The following is a 21,655-nucleotide window of genomic DNA, read 5'->3' on the forward strand; positions in this document are numbered from 1 at the left end:
CATGCCCAACCTACCTCGTCTCCTGGCAACTTACCTTGTCTCCTGGTTCCATCTGGTCAGCTGGACTGCAGTCCCAGCAGTGGCCACCGTTCCCAGTGGCGCTGCTGGGACTAAGAGCTGATTGGCCGGCAGCTCACTGAGGCAGGACTTCCTCCCTCAAGTGGGTGAAAGTCCTTTCTCGGGACAATTAAAGTCCGGGGAAACGTAAAATGCGGGACGGATCCCCGGGCTAGGTGGAAGCGGGTTCAAGACCGACTTTTACATCGGTGGCGAATTCCCATCCGCCTAAAAGGTAAAATCCAGCCCACTATAACCCCACTTTACAAGAAAATGAAGTGACTGCTGCAACAAAACATCCCGTCAGTCACTAAACTCTGCTAAATATGTATTTTGAGAGAACAAACCAAGGGAAACACCATGGAAGCCATTCAAAATTTTTCCACATAACCCAAATTTTCTCAAAGCCTATTTGAGCTTTCCTCATCTCATGATATACATGGCCTTCATCTGGATTCTTCCATTTCTTTTTTGTAGAGGCAGCTGCAGAATAAACGGAAGTGATATAAGGAAAGAAAGATTAACCAAGCTCCGAGCACTCAAATTAGAGACAGACAATGAGGAAGGGGAAAGAAGCATAGTATACAGAGGATGAACTGAATTTATTTAAAAGGAGGAAGAACATGTTAAAAGTTGGTAATTCAACATTCGTTTCTCCAAATGCGCATAAAAATGAACAATGGCAAACTAGTGCAAAAGCATGAAGTGAAAATTCTCTAGCCTCAATGATAAGACTAGCTTGGAGCACAGTTGTTACAAGTACTTGTCATCTGATAGGTCAAATAATGATAGCATGCAAGTTGCAAATAACATTGATAAATCTCCTGCATATTAGCTCAATATTTCCAGCATGATTAGAATTGGATAACCTCCTGACCAGGGTGCATGTCCAAAGCTGGGCATTGGTCAGCTAAAATTGAATAAGTTTGTTCAAGTGCAAATGTCTCAGCCAGAGTTGAAGTGTGACTTCTAGAGCTTTAAACATTGCTGAAGAGCCAAGAAAGGCAAATGGGCTTTTGCAAAAGAAAGTGGCTTCACATCTACATCAAATGCATGGACTTTCGATAATTAAATTTCTTTTCTACATGCTCAGGCAATTCCATGCACTGATGGAGCACCTGAAAAAGTTGGTAGCTCAGCTTCAAGTGACTGTTCCTAGTGATTTTTCTACATCTCAAATGGAACAGTTACACATGGAGGTTAAAGAAATGAAATATAATTGAACATGCAAGTTACATAGAAATAGAGGGGCAGAAGCATTTATGATTTTAAGTGTTAGAAGAATCCACTTAGAATGGAATGTTCAACAATTCAAACCAAATACTGTTTAAAACTTAATTAATATTTGTTGTTGCTCATTTTTGTAATCAGCCATTATCCATTCCTTGAGTGGGCAGAGTTCTATTTTTACTATGTCAGCATTATAACTCCAATACTCTGCATTTGGCACTAACATAACAGAAAATTCACAGCACAAAAGGAAGTCATTTGGCCCATCGTGTCTGTGCCAACTGAAAAAAAGAGCCATTCAGCCTAATCTCACTTTCCAGCCCTGTAGATTATAGCTCTTCAATTGCATATCTGAGTATTTTGTTTAATGCAATGAGGTTTTATGCCTCTATCACTCTTGCAGGCAGTGAATTCCAGACCACCTTCCCCCCTCCCCTTTTTCAAATGAAACATACACCAAGAAAAAAAATGTTCAGTTAACTGATATAACATTAATGATTCATGTACTAAGTTAACCACAAGCATCCCTCTCCTTCAAAATTTAAGACATAATTACAATCACAACCTTACATACTGCACAAAGTAATGTCAATTTCTACTCATCATTACCCAAAGAAAAAATTACAAGCCAGCTTGTAATCAGTTAAAAAACAAAATCATACTGCAAAAACCTTTCCTGCACATGATCCAAGCATCGAACCCTTAAGTAGAAGATCAATAATGGCTCCAACCAAATGGAAATTAGCATACATTTACACCATAACTGCACCAGTATTAAAGTTAACATGTAAATTTAGACTTGAAACATGAGCTGGGAGCTCCATATATGAATGCAAACACATGCGTGAAGAAGTCCCCCCTTGGCTAAAGAGTCATGTGAGTGCACAGGAGGATTAATTTATTAATATACAAATTCTGATGAGAAAATAAGTAGAAAGTATCAACCAATAACTATTTTAATAAAGGCACTACGCCACCTGGCATAATGCTCCCTGCATATACTTTAAAAGACAGGCATGGCAAAACTGGATTTGAATCACTAGCACAATTAACAGAAAAGGAAAACAAAGAACACATGAAAGTAACAATTTTCCCATTATGCTCAACAGCAAAACAGAATGACCAACACTCTCCAATACATCCGTATGATATCATTTGACTGGGGTAATCCTTTACTGAAAGTTGCATGTAGATTTATGTGATATTAAAGCTGAATATTAAAACAAAATGAATTAAATATGCTTAATGACCAAAAATTGTAAATCATTTTATTCATAATTTCTGTAATACTAGATACTGCAAGTAATTGATTTAGAAGTATGAAGCAATTATCTGCAGCAAACAGCCTCCTTCAAGGCATTTTATACTGTGGCTTGTTCCAAGTGACTTTTGCTGATGGTCATGGGGAGATGATGAATGACAAGACATGATGCTTTGTTCAAGAAGGCAGGTCACATTTCTTTATTGCAGTAACCACAGATTTTATGATTACTTCCAATTCTTTGAATCAGTATCATTTTGACCTTCATGGATTCTAAGACTCTCATATGGAGTGACAGGCACTGCATGTAACTAGTGATGGAAATTTCAGTACAAATATAAAATCTGAAATAAATATTTCTACAAACATGTGGAGAACCAAATAGAAATCCTGAAGCCCACAAACTTAGCATGCAGGTACAGGAAGTAATTAGGAAGACAAATAGAATGTAGGCATTATTGTAAGGGAATGGAGTATAAAAGTAGGGAAGTCTTGCTACAACTGTACAGGAAATTGGTGAGACCTCACCGAGAGTACTGTGTATAGTTTTGATCTCCTTACTTAAGGAGGGATATACTTGCACTGGAAGCAGTTCAGAGAAGGTTGACTAGGCTGATTCCTGGGATGAAGAGGTTGTCTTATGAGGAAAGGTTGGTCCTATACTTATAGGAGTTTAGAAGATTGAGAGGTGATCGCTTTGAATCATGTAAGGTTCTAAGGGGGCTTGACAGGTTAGATGCTGAGAGGATGTTTCCCCTTGTGGGGAATCTAAAACTAGGGGGCTCAGTTTCAAAATAAGGGGTCTCCCTTTTAAGATGGAGATGGGCAGGAATTTCTTCTCAGAGGGTCATTAATCTTTGGAATTCTCTTCCCCAGAGAGTAGTGGGGGCCAGGTCATTGAATATATTTAAAGCTGAGTTAGACAGATTTTTGATTTACAAGGGAGTCAAGGTTATGGTGGAGGGGAAGGGTGGGTGCGGGGGCAGGCAGGAAAGTGGAGTTAAGGCCACAATCAGATCAGCCATGATCTTAACATGGCAGAGTCGGCTCGACGGGCTGAATAGCCTACTCCTGCTCCTAGGCTCATTCAGAAAGTAAGGAGGCATGGGATACAGGGAAAGTTGGCTGTCTGGATACAGAAGTGGCTGGCCCATAGAAGACAGAGGGTGGTAGTAGATGGAAAGTATTCAGCCTGGAGCTCGGTGACCAGTGGTGTTCCGCAGGGATCTGTTCTGGGACCTCTGCTCTTTGTGATTTTTATAAATGATTTGGATGAGGAAGTGGAAGGCTGGGTTAGCAAGTTTGCCGATGACACGAAGGTTGCTGGAGTTGTGGATAGTGTGGAAGGCTGTTGTAGGTTGCAACGGGACATTGACAGGATGCAGAGCTGGGCTAAGAAGTGGCAGATGGAGTTCAACTTGGAAAAGTGTGAAGTGATTCATTTTGGAAGGTCGAATTGGAATGCAGAATACAGGCTTAAAGACAGGATTCTTGGTAGTGTGGAGGAACAGAGCGATCCATGTCCATAGATTGCTCAAAGTTGCCACCCAAGTTGATAGGGTCGTTAAGAAAGCGTATGGTGTGTTGGCTTTCATTAACAGGGGGATTGAGTTTAAGAGTCGCGAGGTTATGCTGCAGCTCTATAAAGCCCTGGTTCGACCACACTTGGAATATTGTGTTCAGTTCTGGTCGCCTCATTATAGGAAGGATTTGGAAGCTTTAGAGAGGGTGCAGAGGAGATTTACCAGGGTGCTGCCTGGACTGGAGGGCATGTCCTACGAAGAAAGGTTGAGGGAGCTAGGGCTTTTCTCATTGGAGCGAAGAAGGATGAGAGGTGACTTGATAGAGGGGTACAAGATGATGAGAGGCATAGATAGAATGGATAGCCAGAGACATTTTCCCAGGGTGGAAAGGGCTATCATCAGGGGACATAATTTTAAGGTGATTGGAGGAAGGTTTCGGGGAGATGTCAGAGGTAGGTTCTTTACACAGAGAGTGGTGGGTGCGTGGAATGCACTGCCAGCGGTGGTAGTAGAAGCAGATACGTTAGGGACATTTAAGCGACTCTTGGATAGGTACATGGATGATAGTAGTATGAAGGGTATGTAGGTAGTTTGATCCTAGAGTAGGTTAAAGGTTCGGCACAACATCGTGGGCCGAAGGGCCTGTACTGTGCTATGTTCTATTTCTTATGCCACAAGAAATGTGCGAATTGAAAAATGTGGAGTAGCTATACTTATTAGGGTTTATCCACCAAGTACTATGCAATGAAAATATATAATGGTTTCATATGCGCATACTGCAAAGTGTAATTTAGAATTGTAGTTTTGTCTTATAGTGATTAAAAATGTGACACCTTTACTACAAAAATCAACATCAAAGCTTATAAATAAAAACCATGAATAGACTGTCTTCTATACCCTCATATTGATGTGCAACTTCTGGACCTAACACTAGCATGCAAGTCAATGGAAGACTTACACTATTCTAGTTAATGACAGGTAAACTTGGTACCCAAGGAGAGCCTGAACAAAATGCAGGCTTCTCAAAAAAAACCAACCACGTCAAAAAAATAAATGACGTACCCTCATTGGGGACATATTTTAAGAATGATTTGTCATGTCACAGTGATTCCTGATATTGAGTAAAACTGTGGGTGCTATTTTATATTTGCTCACAACATTGCAAGTACAATCAGCATATACAGGCAACCATAGTACAAGATACTCAAAGCCTCCATGTTGCATGCCTAAGCCCTTCTAAAAGCAACAAAGCATTTTTGTATTCTTAAAACATGGAATCAGAAACCAGAAAGTGAAGTATTTTATTTGCAATTTGTTCTTGGGACGCAAGTGGCTTGGCATGCAGCATTTGCAGTTCATCGCTAGTTGCCGTGAAAAATATTCTGTCTACTTGCCCTGAGGGCATTAAGAGTCAACCAGTGTGGAACTGCAATCATATGTAGAACAGATCAGGCAAGACTGGCAGGTTCGCTTCCCCTCAAGGACATGTGTTAACCCCTTGGGTTTACAATCTTGGCTCTTGTTTTCAGACAATACATGTTTAGTCATTCTATTTAAAAATCCAAATATTACTCATTCAAAACACAAAAGTGCAAAAATAGTGTGATTATAAAAATAAGTGGATATTAATTTTGCTGAAACATTTCTTATTCAAGGATTTTAATGCAACTTTTGTTTTCAGGTTCAGGCATATTTGTCTGTTAACCATTGGCTGTAGTAACCTGGATACATGGTGAACTGTCTGCATCACATCAGTGTTAGAATATTTCATAATTTTTGGTAATAGTGTTAAAAAAAAGCCTTCTGTAGACTAGCACTTAATGTTATGATATTACCATAGTCTATGGGAGGAATGTCAGTCTCGCTTGGTTTCCAGATTTTGTAAATTAATTTTCAATTTCATAAATGAACAAGAAAACCTCAAAACCAACCATGGGATTGTTTACCACAGTGCAGGCAAAGATTTCTGGATCAATTTTCAAAAACACTGCAAACACAAAGCTTTTTTTAAAAAAAATTATGCATAACTTTATTTCACTTCCATGACCAATTAATTGACCAATGCTGGTCAGAACACACTTCCTAGAGGGAGGAAGAGAGGGAAATAGGAACACAAGAATTACCAGACAAGAGAAGACCAAGGTCCATCTAGTTTGTCTTCTACCATCCTGCATTCACATTGCGTAATAATGAGGTTGCTGTCTAAAAACGGCAATCAAATAGTCTGTAATTAACTCAGACATGGTGAGGAAAACCCCCGATTGGTGGAAAGCTTTGGGAACTACAGATTCAGAGTCACTTGTTTCTTACATGTGCAACACTGACTTCTTATACGCCAGGTCTTGAAGTTGTATTCAAGCAGTGATGCAGCAATTTTAGAAGTCGTAAATACAATACATACATTTGCAATTTAGATTTCTTCTCTAGAGTTGAGGCAGGGCTCCCTAGAAAATTTTTGTGAAATTCGAATGCTTTGGAACAGACCTTTTTGAATTCATGTGTACGTAACATGTACACACAAAATATGCAACCCCAATGGTTGAGTTTACCCAGTGAGTAGCTAAGCCATACTGACCAAGACAACCAAATTGCCACCCTGCAGTCAGCTCATAGCCAGCCAAAATCAGCCAGTACTCAGAAGCCAACAAACCACCACCGCCAGTCAAATTGCAGCCAGCCATCACATACCACTAGCCAATAAAAGCCAGACAACTTAGAAGACAGCTTAGAAGCTTAGAAAATAGGCGACATGTTTAGAGAGAGGATCTGGATCGGCGCAGGCTTGGAGGGCCGAAGGGCCTGTTCCTGTGCTGTAATTATCTTTGTTCTTTGTTCTTTGTTTAACCAGAAGTCTGTCACCAGGTATCAGCTAGCCACATGAGAAGCCAGCTAAGTCATCCACCAGCAGCCAATCTGCCACCATCTGTCAGGCTGTAACCAGCAGTTAGCCAATTCACAGCCAGCCCCTTGCTGTTCCATCTCACCACGCGCCCACCCCCTCACCTCACCCTCAGGCAGCGGAAGTTGGGATGATTCAAGTGCCCCCATGTTACAGAAGTACTGGGCAAGGCACACTACCAAAGTGCTCTCTGAGTACAGTGCCCAATATTTTTTGTCCACACTATTCTGGAATTCAGGAAACTCATGCTTTAAAAAAGCTTGCATTTTATATAATGTCTTTCATGAACTCAGGAAGTCCCAAAACACTTTATAGCCACAAAGTACTTTTGAAATTTAGTCACAGTTTTAATGTGGGAAACGTAGTAGCCAGAAAGTATGAACATCCCACAAACAATAATGTGATAATAACCAAACAAACCATTTTAGTGATGTTAGTTGAAAAATGTCCTTTAGGGAAGGAAATCTGCTGGCCTTACCTAGTCTGGCCTACATGTGACTCCAGACCCACAGCAATGTAGCTGATTCTTAAATGGCCTAGCAAGCCACTCAGTTGTATCTAACCACTACAAAATCAATAAGGAATGAAACCGGACGGACCGAGGCACCGGAAACGACAATGGCAAACCCAGCCCGGTCAACCCTGCAAAGTCCTCCTTATTAACATCTGTGGGCTTGTGCCAAAATTGGGAGAGCTGTCCCACAGACTAGTCAAGCAACAGCCTGACATAGTCATACTCACTGAATCATACCTTACAGACAATGTCCCAGACACTGCCATCACCTTCCCTGGGTATGTCCTGTCCCACCGGCAGGACAGACCCAGCAGTGGTGGCGGCACAGTGGTATACAGTTGGGAGGGGGAAGCCCTGGGAGTCCTCAACATTGACTCCAGACCCCATGAAGTTTCATGGCATCAGGCCAAACATGGGCAAGGAAATCTGCTGCTGATTACCACCTACTGCCCCCCCTCAGCTGACGAACCAGAACTCCTCCATATTGAACAGCACTTTGGAGGAAGCACTGAGGGTGGCAAGTGCACAAAATGTACTCTGGGTGGGAGATTTCAATGGCCATCACCGAGTGGCTAGGTAGCACCACTACTGACCGATCTGGCCGAGTCCTAAAGAACATAGACTGGGTTTGCGGCAGGTGGGTGAGGGAACCAACAAGAGGGAAAAATATACTTGACCTCATCCTCGCCAATCTGCCTGCCGCAGCTGCATCCATCCATGATGGTATTGGTAGGAGTGACCACCGCACAGTCCTTGTGGAGACAAGGTCCGTCTTCACATCCATCATGTGTGGCACTACCACTGTGCTAAATGGGATGGATTTCAAACAGATCTAGCAATGCAAAACTGGGCATCCATGAGGCTCTGCGGGTCATCAACAAAAGCAGAATTGTACTCCACCACAATCTGTAACCTCGTGGCTCGGCATATCCGCCACCCTACCAGGGCCATCAAGCCAAGGGATCAACCCTGGTTCAAAGAAGAGTGCAGGAGGGCATGCCAGGAGCAGCACCAGGCGTACCTCAAAATAAGGTGTCAACCCAGTGAAGCTGCAACCCAGGACTACTTGCATGCCAAACAGTGCAAGTAGCATGCGATAGACAGAGCTAAGCGATCCCATAACCAACAGATCAGATCTAAGCTCTGCAGTCCTGCCACATCCAGTCGTGAATGGTGGTGGATAATTAAACAATTAACAGGAGGAGGTGGCTCCACAAATATCCCCATCCTCAAAGATGGGGGAGCCCAGCATACCAGTGCAAAAGATAAGGCTGAAGCAGTTCCAACAACCTTCGGCCAGAAGTGCCGAGTTGATGATCCATCTCGGCCTCCTCCTGAAGTCCCCAGCATCACAGATGCCAGTCTTCAGCCAATTTGATTCACTCCGCGTGATATCAAGAAATGACTGAAGGCACTGGATACTGCAAAGGCTATGGGCCCCTGACAACATTCCAGCAATCGTACTGAAGACCTGTGCTCCAGAACTTGCCAAGCTGTTCCTGTACAGTTACAACACCGGCATGTCCCCGACAATATGGAAAATTGCCCAGATATGTCTTGTACACAAAAAGCAGGACAAATCCAACCCAGCCAATTACCGCCCCAAGAGTCTACTGTCAATCATCAGTAAAGTAATGGAAGGCATCGTCGACAGTGCTATCAAGTGGCACCGCTCACTGACACTCAGTTTGGGTTCCACCCGGGCTACTCAGCTCCTGACCTCATTACAGCCTTGGTTCAAACATGGACAAAAGAAAGAGGTGAGGTGGAAGTGACAGCCCTCAACATCAAGGCAGCATTTGACCGAGTATGGCATCAAGGAGCCCTAGCAAAACTGGAGTTAGTGGGAATCAGGGGGAAAACTCTCCACTGGTTGGAGTCATACCTAGCACAAAGGAAGATGGTTGCGGTTGTTGGAGGTCAATCATCTCAGCTCCATGACATCACTGCAGGAGTTCCTCAGGGTAGTGTCCTAGGCCCAACCATCTTCAGCTGCTTCATCAATGACCTTCCTTCAATCATAAGGTCAAAAGTGGGGATGTTGATGATTGCACAATGTTCAGCACCATTCGTGACTCCTCAGATACTGAAGCAGTCCGTGTAGAAATGCAGCAAGACTGGACAATATTCAGGCAACATTCGCGCCACACAAGTGCCAGGCAATGACCATTTCCAACAAGAGAATCTAACCATCTTGGCTTGACATTCAGTGGTGTTACGGTTGCTTAATTCCCCAGTATCAACATCCTGGGGGTTACCATTGATCAGAAACTGAACTGGAGTAGCCATATAAATACCGTGGCTACAAGTGCAGGTCAGAGTTGGAATCCTGTGACGAGTAACTCACCACCTGACTCCCCAAAGCCTGTCCACCATCTACAAGGCACAAGTCAGGAGTGTGATGGAATACTCTCCACTTGCCTAGATGGGTGCAGCTCCAACAACATTCAAGCAGTTTGACACCATCCAGGACAAAACAGCCCGCTTGATTGCCACCCCATCCACAAACATTTACTCCCTCCACCACCGATGCACAATGGCAGCAGTATGTACCATCTACAAGATGCACTGCAGAAATGCACCAAGGCTCCTTAGATAGCACCTTTCAAACCCAGGACCTTAATTACCTAGAAAGACAAGGGCAGCAGATGCATGGGAACACCACCGCCTGCAAGTTCCCCTCCAAGCCATACATCATCCTGACTTGGAAGTATATCGCTGTTCCTTCACTGTCGCTGGGTCAAAATCCTGGAATTCCCTTCCTAACAGCAGTATGGGAGTACCCACCCCACACTGGCTGCACACTGGCTCACCAACACCGTCTCAAGGGATGGGCAATAAATGTAGCCTAGCCAGCGACACTCATCCCTGAGACAGGCAGCACTTGGCATGTGATCTGAAGTTACCTATCCAAATACACTATTATGTTAAAATAAAAACAGAAAATGCTGGAAATACTCATCAGGTCTGGCAGCATCGGTGGAGAGAGAGAAACACGAGGCTGAATTTTCCTGGCCCAATGCAGACAGGCTGGGAGGCTGGAGGGCTGGCAATATGCAGGGGAAGGCATCAGGAGGGGTGCCAGATGTCTTCCTGCCGCCATGGCATATTACCTGCAGCAGGAACCTTAGCAGCGTGGCCACCCAAGGCCCACTTCCCACCTACAGGCATTTTGCTCACTTCGGGAGAGCCGCCACATTGTGGGGAGACCACTAGGTAAATCCTGGCTGCCTCCCAACAGGTTCCTGGGATTTTGGGGGGAGCCCATGGAGGGGCTGCCCCAGTGGCAATGGCCACACCCACGCCCAAAGCACCACTGCCGGGACACCACTACCACCCCCCACCAATCACTGGGGCTTGCCTGACTGGACCCAGCTTCCCCAAAAAACTCACCTCTCTTCAAGGGTGCCTCACCATGGAGGCACCCTCTCCCTGGTGATGCAGCCTCAGCAATAGCCACTGCTAGTGATGACGCTGCCAAGGCTGCTGAGCTGCCGGCCTTCTGATTGGTCCGCCTGCTCTTGGGGGTGGGTCACCGTCCTCAATGGGACAGCAGCTCCAGTGGTGACCTGTTAATTGGCCTCGGCAGCAAAATACCACCCTAGGGTCCTGCCGTCTACCAGAGCTGAGCTGCCTCTCGCTTTCAGCCCCAGCGGCAGGACCTCAAGGTCCTCCAAAAAATTCAGTCCATAGTTAACGTTTCAGGTTGATGACCTTTCATCAGTACTGATGCTGACACATCTCATTCTTTCTTGAACAGTAAATTTAAGCACTTTTTATCCCTCTAAATTTCAACATGTATCTCTACAACAAGTGCTTTGTGCGAACAGGAAAATTCATAATCTTGATCTAAATACAGTATCAGGAATAGGAATATAAATTTCTCCACTGCATTAAAAAAATCTCACCTGCAAGAAAAGCTTGTGTTAAATATTTTCTTCCCTCCTCTTGTGCAGACATCACATCATGCTGGCCTACACAACAACAGTCACTGTATTTCAAAAGTCCTTCATCATGTTAAATACTGACAATTTTTTGAGCAATTTGTTAAGGCACTATGTAAATGCAAGTCTTCCTTTAGTGTATGCCTGCAGATAGTCACAAACAAACCTAAAGAGCGTTAGCCAGCTTTTTAACTGCAAGGGCACCATTCTGAAATCCAATTCTTTCCTTACTTGATATCCACACAAACACTTTCCAGTAAGGATCACTAGACTGCAATCAGAAGTGGAAATCCTGGCTCAATTTTCCATTCTTTAATCAGAATGCCCTGCGGTCAATAGTACCATCCCTGCTACTGCCCTGGCTGCAATTAACCAGTTCAGCATAGATCACAGTCAAGCTTCAAGCCTTTCAAGGCAGTAACACACAAAGTACATTTTACCCACTGAATCATTAGGGGAACTCCCACAAGAAACAACTATGCTCACTACCTAGTTTAGTTAGAATTGTACCAACTTCATTACTGTCTTAGTTTTAATCACAAAGCTTGGCTCATGCTTATTACATAAAATTTGATACACTTTTGTTCTTAATCTGTCACAAGATAGAATTACGATATTATAAACCATCAACCTGCAGGGTTTGTTTGGTCATAAACAGCCTACAAACAAACAAAATGCTTAGTTTAATCTAATAAACTATCAATAGAGGAACAAAACATACAGTATTAGATTGCTATGCACTTGCAAACTCCAAAACAATACAGTCTTTGAATTACACAAGTAGTTTATTTTTCTGTTCCACCAAATATGTTTGATTAACAATATTCCCATGTCTTTTTCACATTTCAAACCTACAATATTACAATTCAATAGCAGACAAACAAACAAACAAGCAGTGAGCAGGCCACTGAAGCAAGACATTTAGAATAGTGGCTAACTTACACTGATTGTATGGACAGGTGATATCTGCAAAATACAACAGGAATTTTAGAAAAAAACCTTCCAATGCCTGGCAATCAATTGTGCCACACTAATACATTTAGATTTACAGAGTCTTTAAAAAGGATGCTGTAGTGTTAAATATCCACAGCAAAAAGTACAATAATCATACAAAATGTTTCACCATACAGTTTAGCTTTAAAAATATTTAACATTTGCACATATAATCAGAATAAAATGCTTTTCAGAAATGACTAAAAGGCTAACTTTCCTCAAGAGCAAGGCATTAACTTTCTACTGTATACAATCTATGAATACTTGGGATACTGAATATGCCAATTTACCACAACCTATATTTTGCACAGATGAGCTACTTTACAGTAGTTAATATTTGACTTTTAAAAATCTCAGCTTCCTATTTTAGAATATATGCATTTACAAAAAAACCCATAATCACCTAACATTTTAAGATATTCTTAAAGCATCTGTGATGAAACCTCACCCTCTGAAGTCTGAAGCACAAGCGTCTTGCTGTAAGGACCCACTCCTGACTTGTTGAAAGCTTTCACTCGGGAACTATAGGTGCTGTTGAAATGCAGCCCATCAACGGTGCACATGGTTTCTTTTCCGACATACACCTCCTGTTCATGAAAATCAGAAACACAGTAAAATAATTTAGAGATTACTTTTGACCAGTATATAAAGGAAGCTGATTTACCTCTTGTGCAAGTCTTGTTCTCTGAATGCTAAATTTCCTGCCCATTATGTGCAGAGAGTAGGTCAATTCGGAAATATATTACACCTACAATTGAATGGGTTACTGAAATGTCTCCACAGCATGCACATCACTAACTGTGATAAGCTTTCTGTATCGTATGACCACTTGTGCCTATACCCACTGCATTCTAATTTCCCCATTGTTGGCAGGATTTCAGCAGGCTTATGTCTACAAGTAGACAGCAAACTCCACAATAGAGACATACTTGAATTTTGTATTTTTAACATATCTATGGGAATAAATAAAATTTGTTAAAGCATAATTTCCAATTGTCTTTGCCATTGTGATTTTTAAAAACTTTCCAATACATATGAAGAAGCACGAGAGAGATTTGATACTACACATATAATCTCATATTCTATGCATTTGTGCATGCATCATAAAAAAATTTACATGCCCAATTAAACTTAGCCATACTGACAAATAATTGTATCTATTATCCTATTGACTATTATCCAATTGATTAACGCAGGAGTGTAATGATTATCCTTTCACATGGCTTTAAGCATTTACTTTTTTAAACAAATAAAGTTGCAAAACAAAACACTTCACATTCTGTTAATAAGAATTCTAATCAAGTCCTTTCTCAGCCGTGCTGTATTTTAGTAATGATTGCTATTTGATTGACATGAATGGGCTGAAGGAAGTCTCCCTTTGAGTTTGGCACTTTTGTTCGCTGGGGAGGACTTACATCTTGCCATTGTATGGTGTGCTGATGGATCAACCTTTGCATGTTTATTTTTGGAACAAATTCTGTACTTGTTAAAAAGAAAATGTCATCACATCTCACACTGTTCAATGTAATTTGTACTTTGGATGCTTTAGAAAAATGCTAGGGGGAGGAGTTGTATTTCCAGTATAAAAATTCTTCCGCACCTAGGAATTGTGAAGAAATTTAGGGCTGAAATTTACTGACTTCCCCCCCGACATCGGGTTTCATGGCGGCGGGGCAGAAAATGCCTCCGGGAGAGAGCCGCCATACACCCAGACACCAGCAGGGCATGGCCTGATATTACCAGCAGTAGCAAGGCTTTGTGGCAGCCACACGCCGCTCGGCGATGGGACCCCAATTTGAATATTTAAATAAATTAAAATGATTGATTTAATTAAGCTCACGTCGCCGCCTGATGTCCCACTGCGATCTTCGGACCAGCGGCGGGCAATCCCGCGCCTTCAGATTCCTGACGGGGAAGGGAGCACGACACTGGTGGCTGGGGGGGTGGGTAGAGTAAGTTTATCAGTGTGGGGGTGGGGGGGGGGGCAGAAAATGGGGTCATGGGTGTAGGGCATGTTGGGAAGGGTTGTAGTTGAAAGTTTGTGCAGTACGGGGGCGGGGGAGGTGGGCGGAGGTCATACGGTAAAGCTAAGTGTTTTGGGGAGAAAGGACAAAGAATTAAATTGTTATGGGGGGGTGGGGAGTGGGCAAAAAAAGAGATGTATTTATTTTAATTCAATTTACCTTTCAATATTTAAATTAGCTGCTAGGGCTGACAGCCCTTTAAAAATGGCATCAGTGCCTTAGCACAGGCTTGCCAGTGCTGTACAGCCCGCCCCCTCCCCATGATGGTGGTGGGGGGGGGGGGGGGTGAGGCAGCCCACCCCAGAGATGCAAATGAGCCGCCACACAGAAGATTGTGGCAGCTTTATGGCATGCAGCCCATGGAGGCGAGCCAACATTTTTTCATCTCGTTACCAATGTCAGCGGCAAGATTATAAAATCCAGCCCATAATGTTGCTCAATTTGTGAATAATTCAAATTTATTTTCAGCACTGAATTTTTACTTTGCTGTGCCATTTTACAGTTAACTTCAATTAATTTTTTTTAAAGCACAAAAACAATTTTGCAATTAGAGTTAAAGTAGTCTTTTCCCTCAAAGTGAAAACTTGCATTTTAGATATCCTCATCTTTGCAGAAAGCTACTAAGCAGCTATCATTTTCATAGCATATCTTTTCTGGCTCTCGATGCTCAATCAGTAGCTGTCTAAGTCAGGAAAATGCAGTACTAGTTGGGCATTGCTGTGTAACATACAAAGCTATTCATCTACATAAATTACATCAATTGGTTATTTGCTAGAGCCTAATGAAGATGGTATAATATAGCGTTCAACTACATCAGTCTAAATGCACTGCTAGACTTTAGTTCAATAGTATCACTAGCAAAAAACCTCGATATATGTATAGTTTCATAGAATGATTACTGCCTAGGAGGCCATTTGGCCCACTGCATCCATGCGAGCTTAGTTTAGTTTAGAGATACAGCACTGAAAGTCCTTAGTCCCACTTCCTGCCTTTTCCCCATAGCCCTACAATTTATTTTCTCTTGAAATATTACTTAATTCCCTTTTGAAAGCCACAATTGAATCGGCCTCCACCACACTCTCAGCCAGTGCATTCCAGATCCTAACCACTCGGTGCATAAAAAAGTTTTTTTCTCATGACGCCTTTGCTTCTTTTGCCAGTCACCTTAAGTCAGTGCTCTGATTCTCAACCTTTCCGCCAATGGGAACAGATTCTCCCTACCTACTCTGTCCAGGCCCCTCTTCATATTGAGCAGCTCTATCAAATCCCCTCTCAACCTTCTCTTCTCCAAGGAGACCAGCCCCAGCTTCTCCAATCTATCCAAGTACCTGAAGTTTCCTCATCCCTGAAACCATTCTCGTGGATCTTTCCTGCAGCCACTCTAGTGCCTTCACATTCTTCCTAAGGTGTGATGTTCAGAATTGGACACAATATTCCAGTTGTGGTTGAACCAGTGTTTTATACAGGTTGATCTTAACTTCCTTTTTCTAATAGTCTATGCCCCTATTTATAAAGCCCAGGATCCCGTATGCTTGATTAACCGCTTTCTCAACCTGTTCTGCCACCTTCAATGACTTATGCACATATATGCGCAGGTCCCTCTGCTCCTGCACCCCCTTTAGAATTGTACCCTCTCCTGGTTCTTCCCACCAAAATGAATCAGTTCACATTATTCTGCATTAAATTTCATCTGCCACTTGTCTGCCCATTCCACCAACCTGTCAGTGTCCTCTTGGGTTTTATCACTATCCTCCTCACAGTTCACAATACTTCCAAGTTTTGTGTCATCAGCAAATTTGAAATTTGGTCCTGTACACCCAAGTCTAGGTCATTAATATATATCAAGAAAAGCAGGGGTCTTAACACCGATCCCTGGAGAACCCCATTATATACCTTCCTCCAGTCTGAAAAACAACCATTCATCATTACTCTGTTTCCTGTCACTCAGCCAACTCTGTATCCATACTACTACTGTCCCTTTTATTCCATGGGCTCTAACTTTGCTGACAAGCCTGTTATGTGGCACTTTATCAAATGCCTTTTGCAAGTCCATGTACACCACATCAACCGCATTACCCTCATCAACCCTTTGCGTTAAATCATCAAAAAACTCAAGCAAGTTAGTTAAACACGATTTGACCTTCACAAATTCATGCTGGCTTTTCTTCAGAAATCCACATTTGTCCAAGTGACTTAATTGTTCCAAATTATCGTTTCCAAAAGCTTTTCCACCACTGAGGTTAAACTGACTAGCCTGTAGTTGTTGGGCTTGTCTTTACACCCTTCTTTGAATAAGGGTTAACATTTGCAATTTTCCAGTCCTCTGGCACCACCCGTTTCTAAGGAGGACAGGAAGATTATGGCTTCCGCAACTGCCACTCTTACTTCCCTCAGTATCCTCAGATGCATCTCATCCAGTCTGGGTGACTTTTCAACTTTAAATACAGCCAGCCTACCTAATACATCCTCTATCAATTTTTAGCCCATCCACTGTCAACTTCCTCCTCTTTCACAGAGTTTGGCAGGATATTCTTCCTTAATAAAGACAGGTGCAAAGTACTCATTTAGTACCTCAGCCATGCACCCTGCTTCCATGCTTAAATCCCCTTTTTGTACTTGAATCAGCCCCACTCCTGCTTTTACCAACCACCTTTTTACTATTTATACGTCTATAGAAGATTTTGAGATTCCCTGTTATGTTAGTCACCAGTCTCTTCCCATACACACTCTATGCTTCTCTTTGTTTTTTCACTTCCCCTCTGAACACCCTATATTCAGTCTGGTTCTCAACTGTATTATCTGCATAATGTATATCTGTCATATGCACCCATTTTCTGCTTCAAATCACTCTCTTTTTCATCCAGGGAACTTGGGATCTGTTTGCCCTACCTTTCCCCCTCGTGGGAATGTTCTTAGATTGTACCAAGCTATCTTCTCTAAAAGTAGCCCATTGTTCAGTTATAGTTTTGCCCACCAACTTTTGATTCCAATTTACTTGGGCCAGATCTATTCTCACACCATTGAAGTTGGCTCTCCCCCAATTAATTATCTTTACTCTGGATCGCTCCTTGTCCTTGTCCACAGCTAAAATAAACCTTATGATGCTAAGATCACTGTCCCCTAACTATTCTCCTATTGACACTTAATTCACTTAACCCACCTCATTCCCCAGAACCAGATCCAGTAATGCTTCCTTCCTCTTTGGACTGGAAACATAATGATGTAGAAAATTCTCCTAAACACACTCTAGAAACCCGTGCCCCACTTTGCCCTTTACACTATTACTATCCCGGTTTATTTTAGGATAAAGTCCCCCATTATAACTACTCTATAATTCTTGCATCTCTCTGTAATTTCCCTTCAAATCTGTTACTCTACATCTTTCCCACTAGTTGTTGGCCTATTGAATACACCCAGCTATGTAATGTCACCTCTATTGTTTCTTGGCTCTAACCAAATAGATTCTGTCCTTGATTCCTGTAGGACATCCTCTCTCTCCAGCACTAATATTCTCCTTAATCATTACAGTTACCCCTCCTCCTTTCCTTCCTTCCATATCCTTCCCAACACCTTGTATCCAGGAATATTTAGTACGAAGACCTGTCCTTCTTTCAGCCAAGTCTTTTATCACCACAACATAATGTTTCGACGTGGCTATCTACGCCTGCAGCTCACCAACTTTATTCACCATACTCCGTGTATTCATATACATGCACAGTAAACCTAATTTGGACCTTATTACATTCCCTCTTACTCTGCCCCTACCTTACTATTTCCTACTCTAGTGCTAGTCCTCATCAGAGAACTCCTCTTTGCTGACGATGCTGCTTTAACATCTCACACTGAAGAATGCCTGCAGAGTCTCATCGACAGGTTTGCGTCTGCCTGCAATGAATTTGGCCTAACCATCAGCCTCAAGAAAACGAACATCATGGGGCAGGATGTCAGAAATGCTCCATCCATCAATATTGGCGACCACGCTCTGGAAGTGGTTCAAGAGTTCACCTACCTAGGCTCAACTATCACCAGTAACCTGTCTCTAGATGCAGAAATCAACAAGCGCATGGGTAAGGCTTCCACTGCTATGTCCAGACTGGCCAAGAGAGTGTGGGAAAATGGCGCACTGACACGGAACACAAAAGTCCGAGTGTATCAGGCCTGTGTCCTCAGTACCTTGCTCTACGGCAGCGAGGCCTGGACAACGTATGCCAGCCAAGAGCGACGTCTCAATTCATTCCATCTTCGCTGCCTTCGGAGAATAATTGGCATCAGGTGGCAGGACTATATCTCCAACACAGAAGTCCTTGAAGCGGCCAACACCCCCAGCTTATACACACTACTGAGTCAGCGGCGCTTGAGATGGCTTGGCCATGTGAGCCGCATGGAAGATGGCAGGATCCCCAAAGACACATTGTACAGCGAGCTCGCCACTGGTATCAGACCCACCGGCCGTCCATGTCTCCGTTATAAAGACGTCTGCAAACGCGACATGAAATCGTGTGACATTGATCACAAGTCGTGGGAGTCAGTTGCCAGCATTCGCCAGAGCTGGCGGGCAGCCATAAAGACAGGGCTAAATTGTGGCGAGTCGAAGAGACTTAGTAGTTGGCAGGAAAAAAGACAGAGGCGCAAGGGGAGAGCCAACTGTGCAACAGCCCCAACAAACAAATTTCTCTGCAGCACCTGTGGAAGAGCCTGTCACTCCAGAATTGGCCTTTATAGCCACTCCAGGCGCTGCTTCACAAACCACTGACCACCTCCAGGCGCGTATCCATTGTCTCTCGAGATAAGGAGGCCCAAAAGAAAGAAAGAAAAAAGAAGAAAGTGCTATTTATCTCTCCCAATTCTCTGTGCACCTTACTTTTCCTCTCTAATATTACCTCCAGGTTCCCACATGCAGCCTAGTTTGTAATGATGAGGGCATAAAATTGAAAGTAGTAAATATAGTCTGCATTCACTGCAAATATTGCCTCACACTCAAACTCAACACCTCTGCATGCAGTTGGTCAGGAAAACACTTTGCCTTCTTCTAAAGAAAAGAATATTACACACCTTGGTTCATAATTATTTTCATCCATGCTTGCATTCTGCAATACTTACTCTAAATTGACCGCCATTTCCATCATCAAGTTCTAGAATGTAGCCTTCTGCTTGAACTAATGACAGTGGTGGCTGTTTCCAGGACAATGTAGCACTGTTGTTGCGAGTACAACATTCCTCCAACTGCAGGATTGGGGCGGATGGCACTGGAGAGGGAACTATGCAGAAATGAGTGCAAATGTTGCTTCTGGAAAACTACAAAGAACTATTCTCAACTTGTCAACTGACTTAGTGTCTGGAGTTTAGCCAGAGGGCCATTCAGCCATCTTTTAAAGTCATTTAGAATTGAAGGAGCCGGACAAAAGATCAACAGTGTTGATGGTTACGATAGTTTTTGCAGCGTCTAATATCTTGTGCCGATCAATTGTTGTGCCATGTAGATCATGTATGCTTGGAGGTGACTACAAACAACAATCATAGCAGAATTACAGCTTTTCGTTGGAACTCTGGCTAAACTCTTTATTCTAATCATTACCATGTGTTTGATGGACATTTATTGTACAATCTTACAGCAACTGCAATACGTCTGATCTCATCATAAAACCCAACATTCGTTCTTTAAAACCTTTATACTTGGACTGTAAACTAGAAACCAATGCCCTGCACTGTTTTCTATGGGCATTATTCTCACCAGTCCATAAGCCATATCAGCAAATATCGAAGTATCACAGCCAGAAATAGCTGAATGCAGAGCCATTGGGTGATATCATTTAAAACTACAGCTCATTAAAAAAAATCTTAATATGTGGCAAGACAGTCCAATTTTTTTTTTCAGTACTCAGCAACATAACCGTTTGCGGCACCAATGAATTATGGGTCTTATATACTGAAAGAATAGCACATGGTTACTGATATAATGTATATAAAAGAAGTTCATGAAGGACCTTGAACCGTTTCTCTAGATTGCTTTTCAAAAGTTATTCTGAATCTAGTTAAGTCGGTTGCAATCTAATATGCTCTGGAAGTCAGCTGCTATATTGTCAGCCCTACAATTTTTTTATAAAAATATTTTAAACAAAGCTAAGCAAATTCACCAGTTAACTCTTTCAAATTTCAGATATAGCATTCATTACAGCATACACATACTGTGGATTAATAAACAGCTTCCAAGTTTTAGTGAAGATTTATTTGGAGATTTTAAAATTTAATAGTTCAAACTGTGTTATGGACAGATGAGAGATGATAGGGATAGTTCCCCCTTTTTCACCTCTTGACTCACCGAAGACAGCACTTTTTTTATATAAAAGGTGTTGCTTTTAAACCAGAGTGCTTTGTCAAGAATAGACAAATGACAAGTTTTCTTCTAAGTTTAAAAAAAAGATAAATGTTTATTATACAACACCTGAAACATACCCACTCTCTCACACACACACTCAAGAAATGATAGAGATTATAAAGATGACATGCTTTGGGTCTGAAGATTTTAGAGTTCTCTGCTAAACTTGCTTTTCCCCAGAGCGAAGACTTGAAATGGGGCAGGCCTGTAATCTTTTTCCTTATTCACTGAAGAAAGCCTTAGGAGGTTCTGCTGCTCTTGTTATATTCCAGCCAAAGGTGAATGGCAAAGTCCTGGTATGATTTCTCAGGTAGGGAGTTTAAGGCCAAACTCCAGTAACTGCCTACATATAATTCAAAGCTGGTAATCTTAGGTGGGGTCCTTTCTCTTCGATGGCATAGATGGATCTCTTTTGTCTGCCAGAATATACCTTTATTAAAGTTCCTCATCAGAAATCTAGTTCCTGTTGTGTGGCCATAGCTTTTCTTCCCATTGTCCTCATAAATGGTTTCTGATGGTGAGGCCATTGGTAGACAACAGAGTCTGGGTGTCATCCATCCTCATCTCACCTTGATAAGGTAGGGCTTTTCACACCCATCCTTTGGAATTTGATTTGAGTCCAACAATCTGCGACAATATCGTCAACCCAGTCAGTTGGAGAGAAGCAGCCATTGCCACAGAAAGTGTCATTTGCATTTTAATTTCTCAGGGATGTGCCCAGAAAGGTCATTTGTATTTTAATGACTTCTCCAAGACTTGTCCAGACATGCAAATTAGCTCAGAGCTCTTGTAGTTCTAGATGTATTGGCAGGCAAGGAAAGGTAAATTGACCTC

The 21,655-nt window shown here is 42.4% G+C and overlaps 1 protein-coding gene across 1 annotated transcript in view; it reads right to left on the reverse strand.

The window, feature by feature from the left end:
• trim9 (tripartite motif containing 9) overlaps nucleotides 1–21,655 on the reverse strand; it is a 162,785-nt gene that overhangs the window by 10,122 nt on the left and 131,008 nt on the right. Inside the window, exons 4-6 of the mRNA XM_068038313.1 lie at nucleotides 19,546–19,703; nucleotides 12,870–13,008; nucleotides 12,371–12,394 (exon numbers count right to left, since the gene is read on the reverse strand). Of these exons, the coding sequence (XP_067894414.1) occupies nucleotides 12,371–12,394; nucleotides 12,870–13,008; nucleotides 19,546–19,703 (321 nt within the window). The remainder of the gene's footprint in view (nucleotides 1–12,370; nucleotides 12,395–12,869; nucleotides 13,009–19,545; nucleotides 19,704–21,655) is intronic.

This window comes from Heterodontus francisci, chromosome 9 (genome assembly GCF_036365525.1).
Source record: "Heterodontus francisci isolate sHetFra1 chromosome 9, sHetFra1.hap1, whole genome shotgun sequence".
NCBI lineage: Eukaryota > Metazoa > Chordata > Chondrichthyes > Heterodontiformes > Heterodontidae > Heterodontus > Heterodontus francisci.